This window comes from Gadus macrocephalus, chromosome 11 (genome assembly GCF_031168955.1).
Source record: "Gadus macrocephalus chromosome 11, ASM3116895v1".
Taxonomy (NCBI): Eukaryota; Metazoa; Chordata; class Actinopteri; order Gadiformes; family Gadidae; genus Gadus; species Gadus macrocephalus.
In genome coordinates, this window is record NC_082392.1 from 16,344,529 (window position 1) to 16,360,096 (window position 15,568).

At 43.9% G+C, this 15,568-nt stretch overlaps 2 protein-coding genes across 8 annotated transcripts in view; both read left to right on the forward strand.

The window, feature by feature from the left end:
- The window catches only part of LOC132467673 (myelin basic protein-like), a 32,713-nt gene extending 30,543 nt beyond the window's left edge, over nucleotides 1–2,170 (forward strand). The window contains exon 4 of the mRNA XM_060065143.1: nucleotides 1,871–2,170. Coding sequence (XP_059921126.1) covers nucleotides 1,871–2,169 — 299 coding nt within the window. The 3' untranslated portion in view covers nucleotide 2,170. The remainder of the gene's footprint in view (nucleotides 1–1,870) is intronic.
- A 143-nt stretch (nucleotides 2,171–2,313) lies between these two features.
- On the forward strand, nucleotides 2,314–15,454 carry LOC132467674 (myelin basic protein-like). Of its 7 annotated transcripts, XM_060065145.1 has the most exons (7): nucleotides 2,314–2,448; nucleotides 9,907–10,011; nucleotides 10,165–10,191; nucleotides 10,589–10,618; nucleotides 12,005–12,085; nucleotides 12,514–12,532; nucleotides 14,475–15,454. In XM_060065145.1, the coding sequence occupies exons 1-6, from the start codon at nucleotides 2,329–2,331 to the stop codon at nucleotides 12,514–12,516; spliced, it is 366 nt and encodes a 121-aa protein (XP_059921128.1). In that variant the 5' UTR covers nucleotides 2,314–2,328; the 3' UTR covers nucleotides 12,517–12,532; nucleotides 14,475–15,454. The 7 variants fall into 7 exon arrangements, with proteins under 7 accessions (XP_059921128.1, XP_059921127.1, XP_059921132.1 ...); XM_060065144.1 differs by lacking the exon at nucleotides 12,514–12,532; XM_060065149.1 differs by lacking the exon at nucleotides 10,589–10,618.
- The last annotated feature ends 114 nt before the right edge of the window (nucleotides 15,455–15,568 follow it).

Sequence of the window (15,568 nt, forward strand, 5' to 3'; positions counted from 1 at the left end):
TGAGTTACGCAGGAAGTGCAAATGCATAAATGCATGCCATTTCCGCAAGGCGTGCATTGAGGGTACATATCACTTTAACTATTCTAAATGGGTCTTCATGGTGTCCATTAGGGGAAGTGGTTATTAGATGGCTGTCCAGGTGGAGGCCATTCTCTGGCAGCTTATTACAACACGCAGCGCTTCAAAGGCCCTACACTCAATTCCTATCCTTCTATCTCTATCTTTCTCTCTCTCTTGTCCCTCCTCAATCTTCCTGAGGTGTCTTTCACTGTTGTGTACTCTCTGATGTGTGATTGACACACGCTTAAAAGCAAATATAAATCATGACATTTAGTTGAACTATTTTCCATCTGCCCTCTGCGTAAACGCGAATGCATCATGAAAGGTGGAGATTGATGGCAGCTTTTAGCATACAGATTGTTTGTGTGTGTGTGTGTATGTGTGTCGTAAGCCTCAGTTGATTGCTTAAGAAAGTGCTTTACTTTGTACTACAATTAGAAATGTCACATAAAACACAAATTTGACTTAAATTACAGTGTATCAGGTATTCCACTAACATCTGGGATTCCACGTTTTCAAAGCAATCGTTTGACTTTGGCAAACAATTGTAAGTGAACATTCTATCAAGATATAAAGTCGTCCCATTGTTTCCTCTATATAATAAACCGACATCGAAGAAAAAGGATGTGCCCCCTACTCCACAGACAGCACCGTCCTCCCGATGCCCTCAACAGGAATCAGATTAATCTCACTGAGCGAGGAGCTGAAAATCCATACTTATAGGAGTTATTTTAGTGACACTGGTGCCCCTTGTTCGCCAGTCAAAACTATGCAGGCCCAGACAATAGGCCTCTGTCAAGGCCAACGTTAGCATTCGGGCTCCCCGGTGGAGCGCTACAGCATTGCTGGCTTGTACAGTGTGCTAATTGTTGTACGGACAGGAATGCTCTGGAAGCCCTGCACAGTGGGAGCTAGCTAGCATGGCACTTAGCGGACATTGCAGAGCCTTATGGGCAGATTAGGCTATATCAGTGTTCAACGACATTGATCCTTTCCAAATGTACAATGCAATGTATGTCTCCCACGTTGTATGAAATGTAGCACCATAGAATTAATGCTATTTCAAGAAATGTGCTCGCCTATTGGTTGATGTTCGGGTTACATACAATAAGGCCTAGCAGCCTTTTAAGCATATTTTTAATAACTATAGGAAATGACCCACACAACAAACCCAACCATGAGATCCTACCATCAATGACCATCCTGCTCTCTAATCTGTTTTGCATGCTTCTGCAACATATTAAATAAGCTATACATCTTGTAATTCTCCGTTCAGAACCTCCTGACAGACACAAAGAGCGATAAAACCTACAGTTGAAGTTGTGAAGAGGTGTGAAACCATTCAGCGATTGCAGATGAATTTCTGAATCATCACTTTCGAGGTAGACCCCTCAACTGCAGATTTCAGCCTTTATAATATTGTCCAAAATACGTAATAACTTGTAATTATTAAAGTAACACCTTTACAGTCATGCATGGCATGGCACAAAACCGTCCATACCACGAACAGTCATGGGGGCTTCAAGGGAGATGACAAACAACCATAGAACTATACATCAGTGTGAATCCTCTCCTTTACCAGGTAGGGTTTAGTTCATTTCAAGGGGTGAAAGCGCCTCAGTGCCCTGCTGTAGCGGAAAAAGAGCAGGGTCAAAGGACTCCATTGTGCCATGTCTTCACCACCACCACCACCACCACCACCACCACCACCACCACCACCACCACTATCACCCTTCCATCCATCCCTCTCCCCCCCCCCTCGCCCTTTCTCTGCCCGGCCATAGATGACCCCTTGTTTGTTTGTGCACAGGCCTGGGTGAGGCAGATGTGAACCAGAACAATGGCCACGTCTCGGAGGGGCCAGCGGTGACTGACGCCACGGGCGCTGAGGGCCCCGCCGACCCCGAGGCCCCCGCCGAGGCGGACGACCCGGAGGGCGCCGTGCCACGCCCCCACCTGGTCCGCCTCTTTTCCCGAGATGCGCCGGGGCGGGAGGACAACACCTTCAAAGACCGCCCCTCCGAGTCAGATGAGCTGCAGACCATCCACGAGCACAGCACAGCGGGTTCAGAGTGCGGTTCGGAAAGCCCTGAGCAGGACCTAGAGTAGCTTTTGCCTTTTGTTTTTTCGCATTCCCCCTTTTACGTTTCCGTTGCCCGACTCACCCCTCGCATCCTTTGCCTCTCACCCCGTCGTCTGGGATAAAGAGAACCCAAGCGTTTGGCTTATTACCGAGAAACTGACCCCCAGCTTCAACTCTTAACAACCATGGCCTCCGCAAGCAGCTCCGCTCAGGCAGCCTTCGGGCTGGGCAGGAAAAAGAAGACCCCCACCCTCATGGATCAGATCGGGACCTTCTTTGGAGGGGACAAGAAGAGGAAGAGCAAGGTGAGGGTGACTCACAAGAGTTTTTTGGTAGTAATAGCTCGGCCGTAACAGTTCATTCTGAACACTCACTCTGTCTCTAGAATTAAAACCGTTATTACTTTGTGATCAGTGAGCTGCAGGCATTTGATGCAAAACTGTTCCTAAATGTTCCTGTTTATTCGGGTGGCTTTGCCTTTTTTATTTTAGTCGTACCAAAGTTTCACGTTGTTCAGAAAGTGCCAAGCGTCTTTTGCATCGACACTGGATTCTGACTTTGGGTGGGGTTATGTTTTCCTTTTCAAGGGGCTGTGACTTTGAAGTGTTCATTTTCTTGTGTTCTTGTATATTTTGTTTTTGTTATTGTTTGAATGGTACTGACATAGATAGTTGTATAAGTAAATCACTAAATATGTTATATATATGTTGAGTTGCCATACATTAAGTGAGATTGTTCAGTGGCTCCCTGAGTGGCTCTTGGCTTTCAGCATGTTTCCAAAAACAGAATATAATAATTTAGGAATAGGAAGAAAAGCTGTATTGATTAGGATCTAATATATGCTCTTTAACTGTTATATGTGTCTGATAATAGGTATTACTGATTTCTGCTACATTGCTGATTTGAAGAAATAGCCTGATTTCAAATTTGCTTTGGGGTTATTTTATTTGTGTTGTTATTGTATTATTAATATTTTCATCGCAAAATATCCATCTTTATTTAGGGAGTTATCACAACTTTGCATTATAGGGGTTCTTTTCACTTTCACTTCAGACTAGACTAGATGCTCCCATTTAGTTTATGATCAAACATATAGTGTCGCTTGCTTATCCCTGTTACTGTATAAGACAGACATGTACAGAAATTGGAACGTGTTTGGGCATAAATTAAATATGCATATATGTACATAGACATATGTATATATAAGTATTCTATCAGAAAGTAACTAGGCAGTATTTTAGTCTGCACTACATAGCGCTATATTTCTTATGTCTTTGATAGTTCTGTACTCTCACAGAAACGGAATACTGAATAACTAATAACTGCATCTTTGAGGAGCCTCATCCATCAGAAATATTTGTCAAACGGTTCTTAGCCAATTTAAATCATTATTGATTGCCCTTTCAAGAAATATTTTACAGCTGACTGTGCCAACAGTTGCTTCCTTGTCCTATCATATTGCTATTACATTACTGCCATCTATATTTTTTTCAATCAGGGAGAGTACGAGATTGATTCCGTTAAGGTTGAGAGAAATTGCAAAGTCGAACGCTGAACAATCTCAATGCAATATGCATTTTCACAAGTATTGTGTCTACCATACAGAGTGTTGGAAGGCTGAGAGGCAGGTTAAAAGGACGCTTTGATTCTGCCCTTCTGGGGATTTTCATAAAAGGTTACGAAAACAAGGATGTTTTTGTGAGGGGCTGGAATTAAAAAGGTTGTAGGATATCTGGAGATTGTTTAAATAAGTTCTCTTTGGCTTTTCAAATGTTTCATCTTCGGAAAAAACTAAGTTTGAAGTTCGTCCAAAAAGAAACATTTGGAAATATATGTTAATGTTTTCACCGGCCGTTTGCCTTGCAGCTCTGCGTATTGATGACTCAAATATATATGAGAACATGAATGCCCTACCTTTGATGCCTAAAGCCTATAGTTTTCTGCTGTGATTCAACATCCAGGGAAATCCAAAATTGTCTACTTTTATTGCTGAAAAACATTATTGAAATATAATTACATTCGCATTGCAAGATTCAAATGTGCTGGCCATGCAGCAAACCAACCCCCAGTTTTTTTTTCCACCACGTTGGGTGACACATTTGTATTGTGAGTTGGTTGGTGTTTACGGCGCAAACCACACAACAGTAATTAAGTTCAGACTACGCTCTATTGCGTGACTTCAGTTATTGGTTATTTCTGCATATTGGCGTGAGCGTCGCTTTCAGGACCTGGCTAGACCCAGTCCTCGGGAACATCCAAAATATTTGTACTTATATTGTATCCTTTGTTGAGTGAGCATTAAATCAGATACAGAAAAATGTTAGATCCTCAGGACATGATACTGGACTGAGTTCATCCACTATCTCAAATGAGCAGGATAAGGGAACATTTTAGGGATAACAATATTTGCATGAACACCAGCTATGCCAGCAGAACTTCCCTCCATAAGGATAGATAATAAATTGCTACATTTTCCGGGACTTTTCTTGATTTGCTGATAGTTAACCATAAATAACACCTCAAAAGATAAGAATGGCGATGCAATTCACTTATACTGCAGTTTTAATACCAAAAATATTTAAGAATCAAAAGATGACACTGTAATCTACCCCAAGTGTCTTGAATGAAGGGTTCCCCTTCTTTTGATGTCAGCTAAATTTAACACACCTCAGGTTGTCTATTTCTACTGTTCTAAAACAAATGTTTGCGTCTATTGTACCGGTTTGTTTGTGTGTATCTGTGTGTGTGTGTGTGTGTGTGTGTGTGTGTGTGTGTGTGTGTGTGTGTGTGTGTGTGTGTGTGTGTGTGTGTGTGTGTGTGTGTGTGTGTGTGTGTGTGTGTTTTCATGGAAGAGAGTTTGGAGCTCTTCCCTGTGTTTTTTTATTTTCTAATGCTTAACTATTTTCTGCCTGTAACAACTTCTAGTTCTCCTGTGAATTATTAGCCAGTATATTTACCCCTAACCCTGGGATCCGTAATTACATTCTGGATTGTGCTTTGATTAAAACTCTTTGATTTACATTTTGCATTCCCAATCTTTTATGTATTTGCTGTGTATTGTCATTTGACCATATGCCCTTTACAGATTCATATTTTAATGTGTTGTGCAATTAATTTAAGTAAAAATGCATGTCTAACACCGCTAATTAAAAGACCTCTCCCCTCTCATTTGTCAAAAAGATTTTTGCAATTAAGGATTCATGCAATGTTATATATATATATTTTTTTAACAAGATGTTTGAAATGTTTGAACCCCTTAACTGTGTGTACTTCCAATTTAACAGCTCGATGAGGACAGCAGTACAAATTTGATTTGTCACCAAAATATAGCTTTCCAAAGCTAGAAACAAACATCGCATGACACTGTTTCATCAGATATAGTCTTGGATCCACCTTTACTTTTTCTTCATTGATGGATGTATCTGTGAACCTTTAACAAAACTGTCCAACAACCTGCAAAAGATGTATTGCCATTTACGTCAGGTCCAGGCTTTGAGCCGGGGTGGACTATGAATAATACTCTTCTCTGAGTAATCCTAGCATTGTGTAGCCTGGGGGCCTTTTTTCACAAGGTAAAATAATTCCTTACTTAAGTTTACATCATCATTTCCATCACTAAAGTTCCAATTACTCCATTCTCTTACCTCCTAAATCCTTACAAGTATCCCAGTGTCGTGTCGCTGCGGCACATTCTGAACAGGACGCTAACCTACCTCGGTGTAACAGCCGACGCCTGTTTCTCTCCCCAGATGTACCTGCCACTACCTAACCTTTGTCCCGGAGCCTCGTGGTAAATTCTAAACATGTCCCTGCCACGCAGTGTCCTTTACTCTCCCCGTCTGAGGGGTTATTATTAGGCCCTCACGCCACTGCTGAACAGCAGGGTTGTGATTCCTGTCAGAGACACACTGAATGGTGGTTCGTTGGTCAACAGAAACTCTAACAACTCAACTTTAAAGGTGACAAATTATACCACCAGGTGCGAATGTGATTAGCCATTACAAGCCGTTTTGAAAATCGGCCTCTTCTGACATCACAAGTGGGCGTGTCCACCTGTCATACATCTAGGTGGACACGCCCACTTTTGATGTCAGAAAATACAGTTTTCACTTGTAATGGCTAATCACACTAATAATTGCATTCATATAGACTACGACGGTGCTTGCTTAACATAGTGTGTTTCTGTGTGTGTGTGTGTGTGTGTGTGTGTGTGTGTGTGTGTGTGTGTGTGTGTGTGTGTGTGTGTGTGTGTGTGTGTGTGTGTGTGTGTGTGTGTGTGTGTGTGTGTGGTGAAAGGGGGGGGGGGGGGGGTATGACATCCACCATCTGTAAGTAGCACCATCCTGGGTGACGCATGGCAGCCAGTATGTGGCAGAACGCTCATCACATTCTGGCTGTCACTGACGAGAGGTGAGGATTGATGGAATACAATTAAAGACCAAGGGCCAGAGCCAGGCTGGGGATTTTTGGCCCGGACACCATGGGTAGCACCCCTACGTTTACGATGAGTGCAATGGGATCTAAGCAACCACAGGGAGTCAGGACCTCGGTTTAACGTCTCATCCGAAAGACGGTGGCAATCAACAGGACTGAGTCACACACAGGCCAGGGATGAGCAGCCACTATTGGCCCTCCTACACCTCAACCAGCTCTTTCTGATCTCCCGTCTATGGATTGACCAGTCTAGCCCTGATTAGCCTCCAGAGAAACCAGCAGTGCTGGGCAGGTAGCCATGGTGCTGGCTTTAGATAGATGCTCACTCTAATAATTTGATCAGGGGGGTGTAACCAACTGCTTTCCCAACACCTAAAGTAACTGGAATTTTGCTCTGCACGCTGAGCAAGAAAGCAATGTGTGAGGGTGATCTAGATCTAGATCTGTAAATAATGGAAAAAAAAAAGAATAAACTTTGTAACTTTTCTTTAGTCAACGTCATCATGCTGAGGTGTAGAGCGTAAGGGTAATGAATTACAAGATAAAATGTGTACCCAATGCTTACTTACCAACTTCATATAATTCCTGATTTAACTTATATTCAGTATATTGTTATACATATATTCACAATTGAACAATCAAAGGGAGACAAGTAAGTGTGGTCTCGCTTGTGTCAGGTCCTCATCAACCTTTATCCATCTACAAAGTTTGTTCAATACTCAAGCAGTACAAATCGATGATATTTGCCTCTGAAGATAAACCCCTTGACACATCTGACCAATTTCTTCTGAGCACAACCTTCTTTAGTGAGGTGTCTCATCACGTTTTCTCGAGGCCACAGGGGTTGCTCCAGCGCTGAAGTGAACAGAAAGTCCCTGCCAGGTGTTGGGTCTCCTTGTTTCCTGTGTGACATTGATCAGCACGCAGTCCATGCCACTCGTTTATTTCAAACACTGGTTCTTTTTATATATTTCTCTTTTTGATTGCCAACTTTTTCACAAAGGATTGGGATAAACAACAACAAAAAAAATATTTGGGTTCTCGTTAAGCACCCAAAAACAAAGCAAAAATAAATCGATCCTTCCAGACAGTGATGAAGGAAGAGTGCACATAGAAAGAATTATTCAAGTCTAGAATTGAGCCTAAAAAGCACATGCAGCTTAATAATTGCACACAATTAGTGGACACAACGACGACACCAATCATGGTGACCACTTATTGTACCAATGTTTATTGAAAACGGCGTTGTCAACAAGCCTTCTTTAGGATGGGGATGGTTTGGTATGAACAGAAAAAATAGCAGAGTTCATCGTGTTCCATATTGGTGTGAAAGGGAAGAGAAGGGGGTGGGGGGGCCGTGGGGGATAGTGATATATCTGCGTTGGCGGGGCGTCTGTTTCGTCTCTATCATCTCCTTTAGATTAAATATTGAACGCGGCCGGTGATTAAGTGTATTGCCGGCCTTGCGCCGCCCTGCTGACCTCGGAGTGCAGGGATCATTAAGCACTGCACTGGGAGCTTGAATAAATTGGGGTACATTGTGCTGAATACTGAGTGCTCCCCCTGCTGCTCCCACGAGTGTTCTCTTCACACATAAAACATGTTGGAGCACCTGAGGGGACTCAACACTGCTGGATCTCTCCAGGGTGCAGGCTTAGCTCGGAACATCGCTCGAAACGGGTTTGTGTGGGGGCGTGTGCGTGTATGTGTCTGCGTGTGTCTCCCGGTTATTATAAATGCTGTTCTGCTTAATTATTTGTGAAAGGGGTTATGCTGGGATGCATTTCATATCCAGGCAGGGATGTACTGTATGTGTGTGCGTGTGTGTCTGTGTGCGTGTGTTCCCATCGCCTAGTCTCAGCTTACACTCTTTCTTCCGCCACACACACACACACACACACACACACACACACACACACAGACAGACAAGCCCATACACACACTGAAGTCTCCCTTCTGCACGCACACAGCTCCATCCTACCCTCATGGCTACATCAAACAGAGAGCAATCAGCTCCTTCCTTGCTGCACAGAGGGCTCTTGGTCACTGATGGCCTGGCAACGCCATACCCTGAAAGTTTAGAAGCAGCTCCTTCCTTGCTGAGGTACATTGAGAGAATGACAATAACAGAAGGAGAACGGGAGAGAGGAAAGGAGAGGTAAGAAGAGGAGAGGACAGAAGAGGAGAAGAGGAATTAAGGCATGGAGAAGAGAGGGGTAGAGGAGAGGAGAAGAGGCATGGAGAAGAGAGAAGAGGAGGTGAGAAGCAGGGAGTAAGGAGGAGCAGAAGGGAAAGAGAGGAGTAGAGGGGTCGAGGAAATGAGAGAAGAGGAGTTGAGAGAAGATGAGTTGAGAGAAGTTGCGAGAAGAGGAGTTGAGTTGAGGAGAGGAGAGGGAAAGAGAGAAGTGGAGGTGAGGAGCAGAAGGGAATACTTCTATCAAAGGAAACATGACTCCACAGCAACAATCTGCCAACACGCATCAGTGTCTAATAATTCAGATTTCATCTGCCTCCCTGTTCACTGTAGTACACTGACATTTTCCCTTGGTGTCAATAGAACATAGAGATAAATATACCAGGAATGAGGCTACACACCAAAGAGCCCGCACATGTATAATGGAATGCATTGTCTCTCTAGAAGATTTCCTCAAGCATTATTTACGTCCAAGAATACACTGGTCGAGACACAGCAATGATACACTAGTGACCAGGGTAAAAACATAACCAGATTTCTTATTTCTTATTTCCTCCACTAATCAAAATAATTGCTCACGGTTTTAATCTCTTCAGACATATGCAGTAGGATTTTTTTTATTCAAACATTTTGATCAATACATGATGACACTGATGTTGCATATATGTGGAACAGTATTTTAGTTCTGTCCATGAGATAACCTTTTTCCATTGAACACATACACACACACACACACACACAGAATGACTCAGTGAACCATTGCATGTGAAGGAAGGAAGAGGGGTGAGGGTTCTTTGAAGTGAAAAGGAAAAGTCACAGTGGGTGACAATTGTATTCACCTTTCAATCTAGCTATTGAACTACACCAGCCACAAACAACACAGCCTTCATTATTCACAGGCATTCACTGGAGCCTTCACTAGACAACTCTCCTCCCTTTGAAGATTGACATATTTGGCTTCTCCTTTTTTTTTTCTCCAAAAAAGATAAAGCACCGTCTAATAGGTTTGGGAGAAGACGGATGTGAGCGTAGGACAATTACATTTTTTTGGTGTGTTTTAAATGCCTTCCTTTCATCCCAATTTTCCTGCTTTATTTACCATCTTCTCCCATCATCCTCCCCTGTCTCTCTCCAGGGGTCCTTCCGTGGAGCTCTGTCCCCCGCCCCCCAGAAATCCACCGCCGCCTCTCCCCGTAAGCGCGGCACCGAGAACGCCGTGGTGACGTTCTTCAGAACTATTGTGAGTCTCGATGACAAGACACCCCGCCCCGCACACACACAGGGTTCCTGTCCGTCACTTGCCTTCCTGAACTATGTTTCCTCTGCCTGACTTATCACCTCTGCTGTACACTAACGTTTCAAACTCTCTGTCGTTCAAACGCCCTTCCCCCAGGTGTCCCCTGCCCCACCCAAGTCTAGGGTGAGTCCTGCTTGTCTTGCCCTCTCTTCTGAGTTTTAAATGTAGACCTTGTAGAAACATGTCTTCAACACAGTAATGATGTGTTGTGTTCACTCGTCCTTTTAACTTGAAGAACACATAGAACCAAAGCAAAAGAGTTTGTGGTAGGTCCTCCTCCAACTGATGTGTGCTAGATCATTCCCCGTCTCTTTCTGCCTCTTTCTACACCTTGATGTGGTCTTTTCTACCTTGCTGTTGTTGAACCTGTGCTCTTTTCCCGACGACAACGCCTACCTTTTCCTGCCCCTCTGCCCTGTCCTGCCCCTGCCCTTCGCTCTGAGTAAGATCTAAGTGTATAGCTGTTTTGTGTGTCGTTCTCCCCCTCTCACCCTTCAAACCCTGTGTCCTGCATGTCCAGTGGACTGGAATGGCAGCTAAGATGGGCCTGGTAGGTGCTGGGCGTGGAATATACAGCAGAGGTGTCATGCACCCAGAAGCTCACAGTGTCACCCTCCTAGCCCCCCTGATAGCCTACTATAATATATATTACTCGCACAGACCTCGTGAAAAAACAAAGGCTATTTTGACCCCTTGGACTCAGAACTTGTTACAGGATGAGCTCGGGGACGGAAGTGGCCCTCTTTAATGGTTCTTGTACTGTCACGGGATAGTTGTGATCTCAAAGGGCTCTCCTGGTAGAATCAGTGTAAAATCAATAAATAGGACAACTTTAAAAGAAGAGCTTCTTAAAGCTGGCCGTAGGGACAGTTCAACCCAGCTGCTCTGGTGCATGACATCTTTTACCTAATGAGGAAATCACTCACCTCCCATTTCCAGCGCTTGGCTTTCCCATCTGCAGTTTGGCCCGTTATCCATGCGTCTAAATAATTTTTTGCCTGTTATCGATAAAGTCATCTCACCGCTCCACACATTCCAACCTCATCTTCAATCATCCCATTCTCGATTGACTGCCAGTTCAGTTTCTGTTTGTTGGCCACATTTTTGTATATTCACGACTGCCCTTTTTCTTTTCCTTCTCATCTTGTTAAGTGGAATTCTGCTCTGGGTAGCTAAAGTGAATACACACTTTTTTTTTAAGATATAGGCAAATGTATTTCCAATTTCAGTCCCTTGGTTAAATTTTCCGCGATTCATCTGACACTGTTAGAGATATCTTATGCAGAGCCCGGTCTGTGGCAGACAAAATAAGTCATAAAACAGTAGATGTCAGTGTGTGTGTGTGTGTGTGTGTGTGTGTGTGTGTGTGTGTGTGTGTGTGTGTGTGTGTGTGTGTGTGTGTGTGTGTGTGTGTGTGTGTGTGTGTGTGTGTGTGGGTGTGTGTGTGGGTGTGTGTGTTTATGTTTGTGATGGTTAGGAGAGAATGAATGAAGTCTTAGGTAAGGTAAGTGTGTGAGAATATAATCCCTCCCACCCATCCACCCACCGTCATACTCGCTTTAATTCATCCTAATAGTTAGGACTTGAATGGGCTCACATTTCAGCATCCATCCGCCTGAGTTGAGTAGTCTCTCCATGAGGAATAAACAAGATCGCTCAGATGTCAGCCTGCGGACATTGTTAAAACTGCAGCAGCTATAATTAGTTTGATTAACCCCAAGTTTGGATTCCACGCTGGAGTTTGAACAGAGATATATGATCTCCGTTCAAACTCCGTTCAAATAAATCTTTCCTCGCTGGAAGGAAAATCAATTCAACCCCTTGCCCTGTGGGTCAGTTCAAGGCCTTGCGCTAAAGTCCCGGAGAGACTCATCACTCATTCATCCCAGGTTCTGAGGTTGTGCGTTGACCCCTCCTATGCTACCTGTTTCCCCAGGGGAGCCAGAAGTCACAGCCAAAAGCAAAGAAGGCCGCCGCCGGGGACGGTAAAGGCAGCCTGACCAAGATCTTCAAAATGGTAACGATGGAAGCCCTCCAAAGCCTCATCCTCATCCCTCGCTCTCTCTCTCCCTCTCTTTCCCCCTCTCTACACTAACTCTGTGTCTCGTTCATCCTCCACTATCTCGGTCCTGTTCTCTTTTTTCATCGATTTGATGAAACAAATAGCATTTCTCCACTATATATTTTTTCTCCTAATGAAGTATTTTTTATTAAAAGACATAATCTCCCTGTTCATAGTTTATTGCTCAACTGGCATCCGTTTGATTAAAGAATAGAATTTCTTTACTAATCATTCCTCTCATCTACCAACTTCCATTGGATCTTGTTCTCATACGAATACAACTCTCTTTCAACTTATTCTCTGTTGTTCTCTCAAAGTGTCCGTCTGATTCAAGAATATAATTTCTTCTTTCACTAAATGCCGCTCCTCTTTTCCTACCACAGTGATGATATCGTGCTCAGAGTGAGTAGCCGTTATGCAATACGACACATATTTCTGCTGCACCACCTAACCATTTCCATCATCACCAAAGTGCTTAGGAGACGTGTGTACCCGGGCCTGACGAAATAACCAGAGGCTCCCTGGGCATAGTGGTCTATATTGCTGGCCACGCTAAAAGGCTTTGCAGCACTAACGCGTTAGATCCATGGCGGGGCTTTCCATACGTATATACAATAGGCCTGGGCTGCTACCACCACCACTAAGCTGTAATAAGTGCCCAGGACATGGACAGAGAAGGGTTGCAAATGTACAACAAAGGAGATGGAGGTCTGTTCTGGAAGAATAATGAGGTTGGCTTAAGCCGATGTCATGCTATTCGTCAAAAGGAGCTCAGTGTCCAACAGATTTTGGACATTGTGTGATGGATGGTTGGAAGATGATGGAACAATGAATGAATGGTGTAGAAAAAATAAGATTACAAAGAAACGTGAGGAAAAAACTGCAAAAAAAAGAAAAGGATTAAAAGAAAAGATGATCCCCTGAAGCCGTCACTTCAAGGGTGTCGCTCTGTCATCAAAGGCGGTCCAAGTTAGCCCTGATCTCGGCCTGATGATTTTCCCATCCACTCCAGCCGATTTACAATCTGGTGGCTAGTTCCACCAGACTAGTCCCAAAACGCCACACACTTTCCACCCTCTCCGCCTCACCCTCTCCCCATCTGTGGCCTTTGTGTTTTTTACTCCCATGGGCCTGAACCACCTCTCTTCTTTTGATGAAGTTATACTGTGGTTCATCTGTTTCCCGGACACCTACGGCGATTTGCTGCCACAATTAGTTTCTCCTGTGTACGTCCATCTGTCCCCGTCCCCAGGAATTACAGTTGCTGTCTGGCTGGACCTAAGACGTTTTCACGTTTCCTTAAGACTGCATCAGCGCGGTCTTGAGGAAACGAAATGTATTCTCTTGTGCAAGGCACAAGAGAATACATTTCTCCAGCGTTTAACTTTTGTGCCACTTATTTTTAAACCCTTCTGGTACGGCTGATTAGCATCGAGTTGGAGCTCAATCTCGCCCTGAACACTAACCATCTCTCTGCACATGATCACATGCCACACAGCCCAGAACAGCAACGGACACAAAGCCCACCAATGCCGTCTTCTTCTCCAAGTATTCTCCCCATCTATCGGTCTCCATTTCCACTTCCAACATCTCTGCGTTACATCGCAGAACTCTAGCTGTGTGTTAATTAGCTTCCCCTTTCCTCTTCCAATTTCAGATGGAAGATAATGAATTTATTTCCAATTGCAGAGAGAAAAGTGTCAGAACAAAGGCTGCTTCCATGGCCTTGTCTTCTGAAGGGGGAGACAAAGAAGATGTGGATTTCCACAAAGATTTGTCTCATTTGTATAATCTTCCTGCTACTCACAACCTCCCTCTCTTCTATTCTCCGACCATCTGATCTAGCCAAGGGGGAAATTGCATCTCTCTGCATGTGACACAGGTTTAGCACAAACACAGGCAGCCTAATCTGTACATTTCTTTTTGGAGAAAACAACCGAAGAGGAACTGCTAGGGTCTGCGTCATCAGGCGTTGTGTTTCAAGTCAAAATGCAAATACGATTTGGCAGGGCCTGCCTTGCAACGTGCTTTAACCGGGGGCATGCAAATATTGTAATACAGTTCCATCTGATTTTCTCTTAAATTTGATCTCTCTCTTGTTAAAGATGACAGTGGCTCGGAATTATTTTCTCATCAGAAAACCTACTGTGCGTTCATCGCTAACAAAATGCTCAATGACTTCATAGCAAAACATCTGCAAGTAGCTCACAAAGTTACTAACCATAGATTAGCATTGCAGATTTCCAAATGAAACCACAGTTGTATTAATTCTGGAAGTACCAGCGGTCAGAAGGAAGAACATGCCCTGACATGCTCTAACTCAGCTTCTCCATCCGTCCTGCAGGGAAGCAGAAGTGCTTCACCAGCCAAGCGCTGAAGAAGTCCCTGATGGAAGCTTACCCTCTTCCAACGGCAACGCGGGCCCAACCCCTGTCATCAACAACAAAAACAACAGCAAGGGACGAACGAGAGAGGGAAAAAAAAATGAAGAAACTAAAATATCTCCGTGCCTCTCACTCTCCAAAACCTCAACCGTTTCCTGCATCTTAACACGCTAACACTTGCCTTAACTGTCCTACGACCTCACCCTTACCACCTTGATCTCACCTCCTCCCCCACCTCCCTCTCCCCATGCGGCTGCTAGATATTACAATCTGTGCCTGCTCCCCATTCCCCCCCCCCCCCCCAAACCCAGAGTCCCATGTAGTGTTCGTCGGCATTGTATGGTGTGTTTGCTGCAGTGGTTCCTGCATTCTCTCACAAGCGCAGCGCTGATTGGACGCCTGCTGGGCCTCTCGTTACATGTGCTTCAAAAGCGTCTCTGTGTCTTTAGTCGTTTTGCTCACATAAAAGTTGGCTGAAGCGGACGTCACCCGAACAGGAAGTAGAGGGCCGGTCGCAGGTCTTTCTGACCTAACCGCGGACAACCCTTGTGAGTGTGTGAAGAACGGGTGTTGCTCCGCATCATTTATTTTTTAAGGTGTTTTTTTGTCTCGTCTTCTCCGTTGTCGTGTCTTCTCCAAGAACCCTGTTTACGCGTCGCTATGATTTATGTTCTAAACCGATCTAACATGGTTTTAACGTTACACGTTTTAATGGAACATGTTCATCGTTTTTGTATTCCTCCTCTCATCTTTAGACCCTCATGGGGTCAAACATGTGTTCTGTCTTCAATGTGATGTCTGATCTACGTTTGTTAATAAAACAATGTGACCTGCTGTAAAGCTTTGAGGTGAACACTGAATAAACATAGGGCGATATAAAATCTATGTTTGCAATAAATGCATTGAATTCCAATAAAATGGATAATTCTGCAATGTCTAACATTGTCCCCAGCTGTGTTTCTTTTTCTCCAATTCATAAAATAATAGTGTGTAATGAAGTCTTCTATAATGTCATAAACATTATGTTGTGAACCGTTGTTGCTGTCTGAAACAT

Coding starts and splice junctions, on each gene's coding strand:
- LOC132467674 (XM_060065144.1), top strand. CDS start 2,329: ATGGCCTCCGCAAGCAGCTCCGCTCAGGCAGCCTTCGGGCTGGGCAGG. Junction 2,449..9,906: donor ACAAGAAGAGGAAGAGCAAG/GTGAGGGTGACT, acceptor GTCTCTCTCCAG/GGGTCCTTCCGTGGAGCTCT. Junction 12,086..14,474: donor TGACCAAGATCTTCAAAATG/GTAACGATGGAA, acceptor TCCGTCCTGCAG/GGAAGCAGAAGTGCTTCACC.